The following is a 16454-nucleotide window of genomic DNA, read 5'->3' as shown; positions in this document are numbered from 1 at the left end:
CCACTGGAGACAGACATCAAAAACAGCAGGAACTACGAACCTGCAGCCTGCAAAAAGGAGACCCCAAACACAGTAAGATAAGCAAAATGAGAAGACAGAAAAACACACAGCAGATAAAGGAGCAAGATAAAAATGCACCAGACCTAACAAATGAAGAGGAAATAGGCAGTCTACCTGAAAAAGAATTCAGAATAATGATAGTAAGGATGATCCAAAATCTTGGAAATAGAATGGACAAAATGCAAGAAACAGTTAACAAGGACCTAGAAGAAATAAAGATGAAACAAGCAACGATGAACAACACAATAAATGAAATTAAAAGTACTCTAGATGGGATCAATAGCAGAATAACTGAGGCAGAAGAACGGATAAGTGACCTGGAAGATAAAATAGTGGAAATAACTACTGCAGAGAAGAATAAAGAAAAGAGAATGAAAAGAACTGAGGACAGTCTCAGAGTCCTCTGGGACAACATTAAACGCACCAACATTCGATTTATAGGGGTTCCAGAAGAAGAAGAGAAAAAGAAAGGGACTGAGAAAATATTTGAAGAGATTATAGTTGAAAACTTCCCTAATATGGGAAAGGAAATAGTTAATCAAGTCCAGGAAGCACAGAGAGTCCCAAACAGGATAAATCCAAGGAGAAATACGCCAAGACACATATTAATCAAACTGTCAAAAATTAAATACAAAGAAAGCATATTAAAAGCAGCAAGGGAAAAACAACAAATAACACACAAGGGAATCCCCATAAGGTTAACAGCTGATCTCTCAGCAGAAACCCTACAAGCCAGAAGGGAGTGGCAGGACATACTGAAAGTGATGAAGGAGAAAAACCTGCAACAAAGACTACTCCACCCAGCAAGGATCTCATTCAGATTTGAAGGAGAAATTAAAACCTTTACAGACAAGCAAAAGCTGAGAGAGTTCAGCACCACCAAACCAGCTTTACAACAAATGCTAAAGGAACTTCTCTAGACAAGAAACACAAGAGAAGGAAAAGACCTATAATAACGAACCCAAAACAATTTAGAAAATGGGAATAGGAACATACATATCGATAATTACCTTAAATGTAAATGGACTAAATGCTCCCACCAAAAGACACAGATTGGCTGAATGGATACAAAAACAAGACCCTTATATATGCTGTCTACAAGAGACCCACTTCAGACCTAGAGACACATACAAACTGAAATGGAAATGGATGGAAAAAGATATTCCATGCAAATGGAAACCAAAAGAAAGCTGGAGTAGCAATTCGCATTTCAGACAAAATAGACTTTAAAATAAGGACTATTAAAAGAGACAAAGGACAGCACATAATGATCAAGGGATCGATCCAAGAAGAAGATATAACAATTGTAAATATTTATGCACCCAACATAGGAGCACCTCAATACATAAGGCAAATACTAACAGCCATAAAAGGGGAAACCGACAGTAACACATTCATAGTAGGGGACTTTAACACCCCACTTTCACCCATGGACAGATCATCCAAAATGAAAATAAATAAGGAAACACAAGCTTTAAATGATACATTAAACAAGATGGACTTCATTGATATTTATAGGACACTCCATCCAAAAACAACAGAATACACTTTCTTCTCAAGTGCTCATGGAACATTCTCCAGGATAGATCATATCTTGGGTCACAAATCAAGCCTTGGTAAATTTAAGAAAATTGAAATTGTATCAAGTATCTTTTCCGACCACAACGCCATGAGACTAGATATCAATTACAGGAAAAGATCTGTAAAAAATACAAACACGTGGAGGCTAAACAATACACTACTTAATAGTGAAGTGATCACTGAAGAAATCAAAGAGGAAATAAAAAAATACCTAGAAACAAATGACAATGGAGACACAACGACCCAAAACCTATGGGATGCAGCAAAAGCAGTTCTAAGGGGGAAGTTTATAGCAATACAAGCCCACCTTAAGAAGCAGGAAACATCTCGAATAAACAACCTAACCTTGCACCTCAAGCAATTAGAGAAAAAAGAACAAAAAAACCCCAAAGCTAGCAGAAGGAAAGAAATCATAAAAATCAGATCAGAAATAAATGAAAAAGAAATGAAGGAAACAATAGCAAAGATCAATAAAACTAAACGCTGGTTCTTTGAGAAGATAAACAAAATAGATAAACCACTAGCCAGACTCATCAAGAAAAAAAGGGAGAAGACTCAAATCAATAGAATTAGAAATGAAAAAGGAGAAGTAACAACTGACACTGCAGAAATAAAAGAGATCATGAGAGATTACTACAAGCAACTCTATGCCAATAAAATGGACAATGTGGAAGAAATGGACAAATTCTTAGAAATGCAGAACCTGCCAAGACTGAATCAGGAAGAAATAGAAAATATGAACAGACCAATCACAAGCACTGAAATTGAAACTGTGATTAAAAGTCTTCCAACAAACAAAAGCCCAGGACCAGATGGCTTCACAGGCGAATTCTATCAAACATTTAAGAAGAGCTAACACCGATCCTTCTCAAACTCTTCCAAAATATAGCAGAGGGAGGAACACTCCCAAATTCCTTCTACAAGGCCACCATCACCTTGATACCAAAACCAGACAAGGATGTCACAAAGAAAGAAAACTACAGACCAATATCACTGATGAACATACATGCAAAAATCCTCAACAAAATACTAGCAAACAGAATCCAACAGCACATTAAAAGGATCATACACCATGATCAAGTGGGGTTTATTCCAGGAATGCAAGGATTCTTCAATATACGCAAATCTATCAATGTGATAAAGCATATTAACAAACTGAAGGAGAAAAACCATATGATCATCTCAATAGATGCAGAGAAAGCTTTTGACAAAATTCAACACCCATTTATGATAAAAGCCCTGCAGAAAGTAGGCATAGAGGGAACTTTCCTCAACATAATAAAGGCAATATATGACAAGCCCACAGCAAACATCATCCTCAATGGTGAAAAACTGAAAGCATTTCCACTAAGATCAGGAACAAGACAAGGTTGCCCACTCTTACCACTCTTATTCAACATAGTTTTGGAAGTTTTAGCCACAGCAATCAGAGAAGAAAAGGAAATAAAAGGAATCCAAATCGGAAAAGAAGAAGTAAAGCTGTCACTGTTTGCAGATGACATGATCCTATACATAGAGAATCCTAAAGATGCTACCAGAAAACTACTAGAGCTAATCAATGAATTTAGTAAAGTGGCAGGATACAAAATTAATGCACAGAAATCTCTGGCATTCCTATACACTAATGATGAAAAATCTGAAAGTGAAATCAAGAAAACACTCCCATTTACCATTGCAACAAAAAGAATAAAATATCTAGGAATAAACCTACCTAAGGAGACAAAAGACCTGTATGCAGAAAATTATAAGACACTGATGAAAGAAATTAAAGATGATACAAACAGATGGAGAGATATACCATGTTTTTGGATTGGAAGAATCAACATTGTGAAAATGACTCTACTACCCAAAGCAATCTATAGATTCAATGCAATCCCTATCAAGCTACCAATGGCATTTTTCACAGAACTAGAACAAAAAATTTCGCAATTTGTATGGAAACACAAAAGACCCCGAATAGCCAAAGCAATCTTGAGAATGAAAAAAGGAGCTGGAGGAATCAGGCTCCCTGACTTCAGACTATACTACAAAGCTACAGTAATCAAGACAGTATGGTACTGGCACAAAAACAGAAAGATAGATCAATGGAACAGGATAGAAAGCCCAGAGATAAACCCACGCACATATGGTCACCTTATCTTTGATAAAGGTGGCAGGAATGTACAGTGGAGAAAGGACAGCCTCCTCAATAAGTGGTGCTGGGAAAACTGGACAGCTACATGTAAAAGTATGAGATTAGATCACTCCCTAACACCATACACAAAAATAAGCTCAAAATGGACTAAAGACCTAAATGTAAGGCCAGAAACTATCAAACTCTTAGAGGAAAACATAGGCAGAACACTCTATGACATAAATCACAGCAAGATCCTTTCTGACCCACCTCCTAGAGTAATGTAAATAAAAACAAAAATAAACAAATGGGACCTAATGAAACTTCAAAGCTTTTGCACAGCAAAGGAAACCATAAACAAGACCAAAAGACAACCCTCAGAATGGGAGAAAATATTTGCAAATGAAGCAACTGACAAAGGATTAATCTCCAAAATTTACAAGCAGCTCATGCAGCTCAATAACAAAAAAACAAAAAACCCAATCCAAAAATGGGCAGAAGACCTAAATAGACATTTCTCCAAAGAAGATATACAGACTGCCAACAAACACATGAAAGAATGCTAAACATCATTAATCATTAGAGAAATGCAAATCAAAACTACAATGAGATATCATCTCACACCAGTCAGAATGGCCATCATCAAAAAATGTAGAAACAATAAATGCTGGAGAGGGTGTGGAGAAAAGGGAACACTCTTGCACTGCAGGTGGGAATGTGAATTGGTTCAGCCACTATGGAGAACAGTATGGAGGTTCCTTAAAAAACTGCAAATAGAACTACCATATGACCCAGCAATCCCACTACTGGGCATGTACCCTGAGAAAACCATAATTCAAAAAGAGTCATGTACCAAAATGTTCATTGCAGCTCTATTTACAATAGCCCGGAGATGGAAACAACCTAAGTGCCCATTATCGGATGAATGGATAAAGAAGATGTGGCACATATATACAATGGAATATTACTGAGCCATAAAAAGAAACGAAATTGAGCTATTTGTAATGAAGTGGATAGACTTAGAGTCTGTCATACAGAGTGAAGTAAGTCAGAAAGAAAAAGACAAATACCGTATGCTAACACATATATATGGAATTTAAGAAAAAAAAATGTCATGAAGAACCTAGGGGTAAGGCAGGAATAAAGACGCAGACCTACTAGAGAACGGACTTGGGGTTATGGGGAGGGGGAAGGGTGAGCTGTGACAGGGCGAGAGAGAGTCATGGACATATACACACTAACAAACGTAGTAAAGTAGATAGCTAGTGGGAAGCAGCCGCATGGCACAGGGATATTGGCTCGGTGCTTTGTGACAGCCTGGAGGGGTGGGATAGGGAGGGTGGGAGGGAGGGAGACGCAAGAGGGAAGACATATGGGAACATATGTATATGTATAACTGATTCACTTTGTTATAAAGCAGAAACTAACACACCATTGTAAAGCAATTATACCCCAATAAAGGTGTTAAAAAAAAAGTTTAAGCATTATAAAATAATATGTTTGTGACATAATGCACATATGCCCTAAATATTGAGGATGAATTAGCTTAAGAGACTAAGAATATTCCCAAATTGTCTATTAGTATATCTTCTCTGATGCTACAAAATTACCTGACTAACATGGTATTTGGGCCCATTAGAATGATGCAACTCAGGTCAAGTTCTATGTTATCCAAGCCTTTGCTGGCTGAGATATTTCCCATCTTAGTGACCAGGTACTGGTAAATAACACAGTGAGGCATTGACTACATCTAGACGGCTCTGGAGGCAGACGTTCTAGGTATGAACCTTCCCTCTACTTATTACTAATCATGTGACTTTATATACATTCATTTCCCTGGTCTTTTGTTTCCTTACCCACACTATGTGGACACTATTATCTCACACTGGGGCATAACAGGCACATAAAAAATACTCAATAAATGGTAGCTATTTATAATTTCCTTTATCTATTTGTGTATACATTCTTCATTTACCTGTTTTTCAGAGTGCATATGGCTCAGGTGGCATTGTGTATTCTATATCAAATAATCTGTTTATGTCTTTATATAATTCCAAGTAATCAGAATACCTGCAGGCATTTTTAAGGAGGGTCTCAGAACTCAATAAATCAAATGGATACATGTCTTCATTACTCTGGCCTTCACCTAGTGTAGATCTGATGGGCAAGATTCTTTACAGAACTGTGACAAAGTAGACTATTCTTGGTTTCTTTTTGCCTCTCTACCTCAGGCTACTGCTTTACAAAACTTCAAATAATTCTGTTCATATTGGATCTATGTTCTCCAGAGACTGCTAGCCCCATAAAGTACAATGTGAAGAGTGTCCCCTGGAGTTGTGCAAATGACAGAACTGCTTCCATTAGTCACACTTATTATATCTAAAAAAAGGCATAACATAGTAAAAAGAGGAAAAGTTCTTTGTCACAGAGATCTTGATTAAAGTCCTAGCTAATATCCAAGCCAGTGATGAGATCTTAGGGTGAACGTTAAGTATCTGAAACTCAGTTTTCTTAGTTACAAAATAAATATTACTAACTGATGGCTTTTCTTCATGAGTAATAATATATAAGCATGGTATAATAATTTTAATGGATCAGTTAACCCTTATACATGTTTGCTATGTTCCAGGCACTATTCTATGTACTTGACTGTATTAACTTGTTTAATCCTCTTGTGAGGATAACTTTAGGAGGTAAGCATTTTCTTATTACTCCCATTTTATAGGTGAGAAACAGGTGTTGAGAAAGTAAGTAATTGGCTTGAGGAAAATGGTCATGAAACCCAATAGTCTGACTCTAGAATCTGTTCTCCTGATCACTGGACTATACTTCTTCATACACATGTGAGAGTTGCATACATTTGCATATATCATTTGGTATATAAATATTATTTAAGTTATATGTCTGACCTACACAGATGCTTCTTCGGAACTTTTGGCCTGCTGACCACCAGTTCCAAAATACTTGAAATCTTAAAACTTTGAGAACTTGGATACAAGAAAGAAAGAGATTTTTAAAACCCTACCTGGGAGCAATATCCAAGACATTTATTAATATTCCACCCATACAAAAGCTTCCTGTTGCATTAGCAAGTATCAGGAAAATCATAGTGCCATGGAAGCTGGAACTCAGGTAAAGCAGGCACAGGCTGAAGAGGGCGGGCAGGAGAAGTCCTGGGGAGTGATTCAGACAACAGTCAGGTGTATCCCAAAGATGGGGGTGAAATGCCCCAAAGTGCTTGAATGTCCTGGCTTCTTACCTAGCAAGGTGAAGAGTTTCCGGATGGTGAGTAGGCTGAGAATATTCCTGGACAGGAAGACGTCTGCCATATGACCTGCTAGGATAGCAAAAATCCAGGCAAACAAATGGGGGAGGGAAGACAGCAGCCCATTCTGAGGAAGGAATGTTATTGTGAGTGAGTATGAGAAACAGGATAAGCCCTACACTGAAATTCATCTAAAATTTGTATTGTCATACAGGAAACCATCAGCGTACAATCCCAGAGTTACTTCTGGGGACACACTACCCAAGAGAAAGAGAAAAATCGTTTGGACGTCAGAAACAGTCATCGCAATCTGCCTAGTTTTCTGTTGGGACCTGAAAGTCCTAGATGGTAGAGAGGAAAACTATGTTGGGAATGGGAAATGCTGTCTGTGGGGAAAGTGATAGAGATGATAATGATAACAATTGAAAACATGTATATGATGGTTATTGTGGACCAGCTGCTGTTAATCCTTGCAGCAAATCCATGATCTCATGGAAGATAAAATTGAATCTTAGAGAGCTTAGGTGACCTCACTGTTACATTGGTCACTAAGCTGGGTTACTGGAAGTTCATTATAGAATGTCTCAAAATGGCAAGCCCAGACTCCATTTCTAAAGGAGTCTTTTCTGGTTATTATGGCATCAAACAACAGAAGGTTCCAGGCATCAGTAATTCTCCAAGTCAGACAACCAATGAAAGTGTCAGTCCTTTCAGAGCAAGCTGTGAGTCATGGGTTCACAACCCAGGACTCTTTGCCTTTCCCCAGGGGAGAGGATTGGTATGAGCTGGAAAGGGTGGTAGAGCCTGGCCAACTGACTTTCAGGAAAGGATCCGACCCTGCAGGGAACAATGGTGTTGAGCCTTAAGGAATACATAAGGGTGATTATACAGGGAATGGGAGATAGGGAATCTGTGGGAATGTGGGTGAGTGTGTATTGTTGTGGGAGTGCTAGACATCATGTCTACACCTTTTATTCTGGGCAATGTTGACCTAATAATTGGAAACAGTGACATCTCCAGGTAAAAACATCAGCTAAGTAGTATAGGGGTGGGCAAGAGCTAGGACTAGAGTCATGGGAGAAAAGGAAATGGGTGCAAAGTCCTTCATAAAGTGAAGAACAGAAGGTGTACTTACCTCTTTTACATTAATATGAAACTTGGAGTTGATAAACATTGGTGTATACAGACTCAGGAAGCTATTTGCCCAGAAAAAAGCAAAATTACAGAGGGAAATGACCCAGAGTGGAGGAGACTTAAGCACAGCCTTGATGGGCAGAGATGGTGCACTTGAACTGACCTGGAAAGGAACCCATTAATCGTTAGCACATTAGGACAAGATGGAGCACATTTTATTTGGCACAGAATCTGGGAGATACCAAAGTGGAGCATGCGTGTTCTACCTGCTGGGCGAGGGTGGACGTGATGTATTCCTTCTCACTTTTGCTTATACACGGGTGGTCCTTTGGGTCCTCATAAAACAGAACGAACCAGAGAAGACTTAAGGCACAACCACAAGCACCTATTGGAACAGGACAAGTTAGAACTGGAATTGCTTCTGTCTATAGTGAGTTTCTTTTCCAAACTGGCATTTTTCGTTATTGGTCTGAGAACCTAGACCTCCTCTTTTCTTTTTTGGAACTTTGCAACAAAGCTCACATTTTGATAGTTTTCTCTGTATCCATAGCTGCCTCTCTCAACAGAATGAATTTTACAGAAATGGTGGTAAACCCTCTGGCCTCTCCTGATCTCCTAGCTTCTTTTTTCTCCACGCAGGACAGCTGGGCCTCCTGGCTCTTAGGCCATCATCTCTACAGATTCCTAATGTGTTCTACTGTGAGAGTACGGCATAGCTGAGCCCACACAGGGCTTGAAAATCACCCAGTTTTTTTTTTTTTAAGTTAAATCTTACTTTTAAATCAATCTTATTTTAAAGATGTTGGGGGTAGGAGTTCATTAATTAATTAATTTTTGTTGTGTTGGGTCTTCGTTTCTGTGCGAGGGCTTTCTCTAGTTGTGGCAAGCGGGGGCCACTCTTCATTGCGGTGCGCGGGCCTCTCACTGTCGCGGCCTCTCTTGTTGCGGAGCACAGGCTCCAGACGTGCAGGCTCAGTAGTTGTGGCTCACGGGCCTAGCTGCTCCGTGGCATGTGGGATCCTCCCAGACCAGGGCTCGAACCCATGTCCCCTGCATTAGCAGGCAGATTCTCAACCACTGCACCACCAGGGAAGCCCCAATCACCCAGTTTTGAGAGCTAGGTCTTAGCTATGCTCCTAAGATGCAGACCAGGCCTTAGGGATTGTCTAAGTCCCATAAGAGTTTGCCAAATTATTTGTTGTTTTTCTGTTTTTTATACTAATGATCTGATCATAAGGACTCCTCTGTTAGGACAGGGAATATGTAGTACTTAGTAGTCAGGCTTCCAGAATTGCATTCATTCATCTGACAAATATTGGTTAAATATCCATTATGTACCATGAACCATTCTAGGTCCTGGGAATACAACAGTGAATAAAACAGACAAAGCCCTGCCTTCACAGACTTTAGTTTCTAATGGATGAGGCAAAGATAATGAAAAGTAATTAAATAAAAGGTAGTAAATGTCAGTGAAAAGAGCTATGGAGGAGAGTTATGGGGGGAGGAAGGAAGGAGTACCATGTTCAGGGAAGGCTAGGACGTGGATGGGGCACAGACACTCCAGGCAGAGGGAGAAATAAGTACCAAAGCCCAGAGTTATGAGGCCAGTGTCACTGGGCAGGGAGTAAGGTGAGGGTGGAAATGGATGAGGATGAGAGGTAATGAGATCAGACCATGTGGAAACCTGGAGATCTCAGATGTTTACAACACACTTTAAGACAACATTAAAAGAATACTTTGACAACATACCATTTCCACCTCATTCTGTGACCTGAGAGCCCAAACCCAAGGCAAAATGTAAATGAAGAAAAGTGAGCACCTAATAAATACACATGCAATACATATATTTCTCTATATTATTGTACTCAACCCTCAGAAAATACATTTGATACTATTAGCTCTTTTTCAAAATAAGAAGACTGAATCTCAGAACGATCTGCTTGCTTACCCAGGGACACATGATTAGTAAGTGGTAACTGACACTTAAGCACGGATTACATTGTCTAGGGAGGGAAAATAGCCCTAGAGGAGGAGGCTGGAGAAAAGCCTGGAAGAAAGACAACAGTTAATGGCAAGTAGAAGAGGAGACGTCTGCAAAGGAGACTGAGAGGGAACGGCCAGAAGGATAAAGTCCATTGTAGAAAGAACAGGGTCAGAGAGACTGAGACGAGAAGGAAATGTCCAGTCACTGAGGTTCAGTGCATGGAGTCAGAGGCAAAGGCACAAGGGAAAGAATGGTATTGTTGAATATGATTGCGAGTTCAGGTCAAATGTGGACTGAAAAACTTCCACTTGATTTATGGGCATGGAGCTTGGCCAGCATTTGGGGGGCATATAAGGAGTTTAGAAGTTATCACTCCCGTCCTTACAACAAGGAAAATGTTGAACAAACTAGAAATCAATAACTCTTCTTTGATCCATCAGAGAATTGAGGTCACAGGGCAAACCACTGCCCTCCTGTCTCTAGAGAGACAGACAGGCAGATACAGAGAATGACAACTTCCCAGAACAGAAGCCCAGAATCAGAAAACTCCATTGGAACCAGTCAGTTCTAGGGTAGGAAAACCTAGCAATTGATGGCTTGCTTTAGGTTCAGTGTAGACAAGTTTGAGAGATGAAAAGTCTGGGGATGGGGGCCCAGTCTTAAGAAGACCCCTCACACTTTTGTGAGTTTTATCTCCAGAACACCTACCAGGTTCTCACAGTGAATAGAAGAGAAAAATCCCTCCATCCTTACAGGAGAGGAAGGGAAAAGTAGCTATTTTGAATTATGTCTAGAGCATTCTGTTCTTAACAAAAACTGCTCAAAGGGAAACTGTTTTGCCAGAGCCTAACCAACTTAAGGGAAGGGAAATATCCAATTCCAGCCCCTTCCTCCTGGCTCACTTAAGGAGGGGAAAAAAAAACTGAGAAGGACTTGTGAAGGTCAAGTTCGGGGCAGAGGCTCACTAAAATACTGATACCTAATCACAGCACTATAGAACATTGTCTCCTCATGTACACACCTTACCACCACATCAAAAGTGTCCTGCACGTTATTGGGAATCCACCTAGAAGAACTGCACATCACAAACCTTATTTAAGAAGTCTCTAGAGAAACTCAAAGACAAGGAAAGACAAAGACACCAGAGGAAGCTGTAGCCTCTGAAACTTTTAACTATAGCATACAGTAAGCACAGCCTAACCCCTAGCCAGAAAAACATAAAACCTCACACTAAAGGGCTATTTTTCTCAGTTCCTTTTACCTAGTATATCTTGTTAGCTTTCAACAAGAAAAACATGAGGCACACTAACAGACAAAAAATGTAGTTTGAAGAGACAGAGCAAGCATCAGATCCAGACTGAGACATAGCAGTGGTGCTGGAATGATCAGATCAAGAATTTAAAACAACTATGATTAAAATGCTTATGGAAAAAGCAGACAACATACAAAAACATGAGTAATGTAAGTAGAGAGATGGAAACGCTAATAAGGAATCAAAAGAAAATGCTAGAAATCAAAAACACTGTAACAGAAATGAAGAATGCCTTTAACGAGCTCATTAAGAGACTAGACACGGTCGAGGAAAAATCACTGAGCTTCAAGAAATGTCCATAGAAACTTCCAAACCTGAATTGCAAATAGAGTAAAAGAATAAAAAAGAACAGAATATCCAAGAATTGTGGGACAATTACAATAGTGTAGTATACGTGTAACGGGAATATCGGAAAGAGAAGTAAGAGAAAGGAACAGAAGAAATATTTGAAGCAATAATTACTGAGAATTTCCCAAAAGTAATGATAGACACAAAACCACAGATAGAGGAAGCTCAGAGAACACAAAAAGGATGAATATCAATCAATCAATCAGTTTACACGCAGGCATATCATATTCAAACTGCAGAAAATAAAAGAGAAAATTTTGAAAGAAGCCAGAGGAAAGAAAATGACCCGGGTAGTCGGGTTTAAATTTAGAATTCTTAGATTCCACTGGTCACAAATCCCTGGTCACTGATCTGGGACTTGACCTCTTCTGTTCCCACCCAGATCCAGTCCCACACCACTAGGGGTTTTGAATGGCTCTGTATAGAAATTCTTGGCTTCCCCATCATGCTCCATCTATAGTCTCTGCAAATAGTTTTACCTGTCACCTCCCGGCCCAGCCTCAATTCAGTGAATGTGGGGAAGAGTCCTGCCAGTTCTGAAAAAGCCTTGGTCGTATATGAGAAAAAAATTCTGGGAGTGATCATTAGAAGGAAAGTCATAGGCTCTGATGAGCCTATAATTTTGATGCCATAGACTTCTACCCTATGAAGAAGGCTTGGCTGGAGGGGGGCCAGAATGGGCTCACTACAATGTAGAATCCAAGGCAAGGCCCCTCCTGTCTGGGCTTCAGAGCAGCTCTAGCCCTTATGGAAGCCATAAGTGACCTTGGCAAGGGCTCTCTTGATAGTAGAATGGGTCAGACACTTATAGTCAGATATAAGTTGAGGAGACAGTGGGTGGCTAGGAAATGGGGGCAGTGGGTGTAGACAGGTTGTTCAATAATTTTGACTCTTAAAAGGGAGGTAACTTGAAAGAGACAGCAGGGAAAGGGAGCCATTTTAGAGATTTGAGAGAGTAGTTTTGAGAAGTTTGAAATAGTATTTATGGAGAGAAACATGGCAGGACAGTCAGGCCCTTTTAAGTGCAAATGTGAGTGTATGGTTCAATTTGTTCTGTATGGTAATTCTCCCCAGCAATTATCAGCTGCTTAAAAGCAGGTATTATTTTGTTCTTTAAAATAGTATTGATTAGATTTATTTAACTTTATTGAGAAGAGCATTCAAATGGAACCACAAAACATCCTGGTTTTAGTTTGCCTCTGCCACTAACTTGGGCAGGTTATTTCACATCTATGGGCACCGTATGAACATCGTAAGACTTGTGGCGGTAACACCTAAATCCCTATACTGCTGCCATCTAAGTGATGGCAATCTTCCCCTATTCTAAGTGATAAGAAAAAGCAGATGGGGCAATTCATGGTAAAGCTGTTATCATAGTATAATGCATAGTCCCTTTCTTTGCGCTTCATAGAGCCACCCACGAGAATTGCAAATGACAAATGTTGCTGTATACATGTGTATGATGTTGAAATATGAATACACCATGAATATTGGAGCTCACCCAACTTTTGATCAGCAATGTTGGGCAGCGTTAATTACTGAAAAGTTTTTCTTACATGGAGCCGAAACTTCACCTCCCTATAATTACCTGCGTATTAATTTTAGTTTTGTAATGCAGAGCAGGTATGCATTTCTCTTACATGAGAGTCCTGCAAGGCATGCCTGCTCAAGTTTTCATTTCACCAGGTTAGACAGTTCCAAGTCTTCCAGCCCTTTCCTGACATAGGGTTTGTGTAATATCACTATACTGACCATTACTTACTACTGATGACTAATGCAGTGATGAAGAACAGTGAAATTGTGAGGATGGAAGACATGCCTCTGTCATTTGCTCACTGTGGGTATCGGGGGTTCCCTCTTTGTCCCTCTAGATCCACTCCCCACCCTTCTTTACCCTGGTTTGGCCACAGATGGCTGACTTGAATGAATATCAACCGGCCCCTATGTTCTCTGCTTTCCAGATAGATTTAGGCAGCAGAAAGCTTGAACAGAAGATGAGAGGGAGAGAGTTGAATGAGATTAGGGTGTCTCTTTCTCTAGTTATCACCTTCCCTAGCATTGCCTCAGTCTATATGCTCTTTTATGAAAAGTCATGGGTCCTCTCAAGGCAGCCATCTCTACAGGACTCTCTCCTAGTAGATTCCCATCGTCTACACCCTTGCTTGCCCTTTTGGACCTGGGGATGGTATTAGCTTCCATTTTGCTAGCACCTGATTACTGCTCTATCCATCTGATTCTGCCACATCTTTATTTACCATTTTAAAGAATCACTTTGTAATAGATCCTTTTGAATTAAGTCTCTGTAATTTTCCTTACGTATCAAACGAGCACAATAGCACCCATCCACAGTCCCTTATCCACAAATCTGAAACCAAGATTTGAAAGCCAAAAGTGATTTTCTAACTTATTTAGAAACCTCAATCCTTTATAGTTTTTCATTTATTCCAATTTATGAGAATTTCATGTTTCACTTCAGAAATTAATGTGTTTGATTATGAGATGATGCTCTAAATTTTGCTTGGGATGTTAAGTATAAATAGTATACTCCTATTATCTTTGATCTATTCTGATCATCCCTTTCCCCAAGAGTTTCATGTAAGGGATATATATCTGTAGCATCGATGTTGTAGAATTGTGAAATTATATACAGTAATGCACGTATAGTTCTGAGCATGATGTCTTGCTTATAATAAGAAATTCATGAATGTTGACTGCTCTTTTTCCTTCAATGGGATTTATGGGTTTTAATATTGCTAACTTCATATAAACTACTGTATTCCATTTTTAGTTTTAAAAATTCTGAATAATGGCTGGGATTTTTATAGAAAGAGACTCACCAAAAATATAAAAGACCATAGGCCATCCCAGGGAGTCACAGATGAATCCTGTTATAAGTAGGACAATGCAGGGTCCTAGCAGAAGTCCTAATCAGAAGGCACAAAGAACACCCCCAATGAATGCAGGCATCTGGAAGTAGAAATAATGTAGTCTCATGGTAGCAGTGAACAATTTATAGTGAAATATTTGTATAACGTATAACACCGAACAGAAGAAAATAATAAAATATTTGCTTTTCTCTCTTTTCTCTGTTGTTTGAGATAAGGAAGCCTCTTCTCCATCCCAGACAATTTCCATATCTTTAAAGTGAGGATGGTTTCCAAAGCCCTTGACAGTTCACAACATACATGTTTCTTATGGCTCTAGGGCAGCACATGCTACAATGAGATGACAATGAGATTAAACATTCTAGGCCCCTAGTCATTACCTGATAAACTCAGAGAGGTAAGTCGGACTTGTTCCAAGGGAGGAGCCCACTTGATCCATACTACTTGCTGAGTTGTTAATGCTATCCCCTGAAAGAAGAATGATTAGAACATTTGATCTCTGACACTTTCTGTGAATTTAAGCTCTTGGTTCAGTTTTTGTATCACCTTAATACCTGGAATAGTCCCTGGATTACTCGGCATATGATGACCAAAGCTTCTCCAAATTCAGCTGCCAGTGGGATGAGCAGAGTAAACAGAGAGCTGAGGAACAATGCAGAACCAACCATTTTCTTTAAGGAGTATATTCCAGATAAGTATCCAGCAGGAATTTGGCTGATGAGAATACCGTAGAAGATGGAACTTAACATGATCCCCTGGATTTCAGTGCTCCAGTTATACACAGGGTTCTGAAAGGAAAAAGGAGACACATCTAGCCACTCTGCAGATGATTTTCTATGATGTTCAGGAATATGGGAAAACTGGTCTTCCAGCTTACCCCACGTAAAATAGCTGTCCTCTGCCTAACATCCTCTATTATGGGACTTCTGTATTCCTAATAACATCATTACCTGTGTGTAATTACATTTTATCATTGGTACCCTCAACTATAACGAAAAGTCTTTGCAGTCAAGGGCATCGTTTGTACCACCCATACCTGTCACAGCATAGACGTTTAATACTTGCTTTTAAAAAAATTTTAGATATAATTGGCAGATTATATTAGTTTCAGGTGTACAACATAATGATTCGATATTTGTATATACTGAGAAATGATCATAAGTCTAGTTAACATCCATCATCATATATATAGTTGTGATGAAAACTTTTAAGATCTACTCTCTTAGCAACTTTCAACTATACAATACAGTATCATTAGCTATAGTCACCATGCTATATGCTACACCCCCATAACAATTTTTTTAAAGATTTATTTTGATGTGGACCATTTTTAAAAATATTTTATTGAATTTGTTACAACACTGCTTCTGTTTTGGGTTTTTGGTCGCCAGCCACATGGGATCTTAGCTCCCCAACCAGGGATTGAAATCACACCCTCTCACTGGAAGGCAAAGTCTTAACCACTGGACCACCAGGGAGGTCCCCCCATAACTTATTTTATAGCTGGAAGTTTGCACTTTTTAACTCTCTTTACCCATTTTGCCCAACACCACCCACCCCCGACCCCCTGCTACTGGCAACCACCAGCCTGTTCTCTGTAACCAGGAGCTCAGATTCATTTGTTTGTTTAGATTCCACATATAAACAAGATCGTATAGGATTTGTCTTTCTTTGTCTGATTTATTTCACTTAGCATAATACAATCAAGGTCCATTCATGTTGTCGCAAATGGCAAGATTTCTTACTTTTTATGAATGAATAATATTCCATTG

The 16454-nt window shown here is 39.3% G+C and overlaps 1 protein-coding gene across 9 annotated transcripts in view; it reads right to left on the bottom strand.

Annotated features, from left to right (window-relative positions):
- SLC17A1 (solute carrier family 17 member 1) overlaps positions 1-16454 on the bottom strand; it is a 226120-nt gene that overhangs the window by 178130 nt on the left and 31536 nt on the right. For 7 of the 9 annotated variants that reach the window (XM_049693682.1, XM_049693688.1, XM_049693686.1 and 4 more), the window contains 7 exons: positions 15237-15470; positions 15063-15150; positions 14635-14721; positions 8420-8538; positions 8155-8316; positions 7014-7146; positions 6780-6927 (listed from right to left, as the gene is read on the bottom strand). In XM_049693682.1, coding sequence (XP_049549639.1) covers positions 6780-6927; positions 7014-7146; positions 8155-8316; positions 8420-8538; positions 14635-14721; positions 15063-15150; positions 15237-15470 — 971 coding nt within the window. The remainder of the gene's footprint in view (positions 1-6779; positions 6928-7013; positions 7147-8154; positions 8317-8419; positions 8539-14634; positions 14722-15062; positions 15151-15236; positions 15471-16454) is intronic. The other 2 variants (XM_049693687.1, XM_049693685.1) reach the window with 2 other exon arrangements.

The sequence above is a fragment of the Orcinus orca genome, chromosome 10, assembly GCF_937001465.1.
Source record: "Orcinus orca chromosome 10, mOrcOrc1.1, whole genome shotgun sequence".
NCBI lineage: Eukaryota > Metazoa > Chordata > Mammalia > Artiodactyla > Delphinidae > Orcinus > Orcinus orca.
The sequence above is the reverse complement of the archived record's forward strand: the minus strand, read 5'-3'. Positions and strand labels throughout refer to the sequence as shown.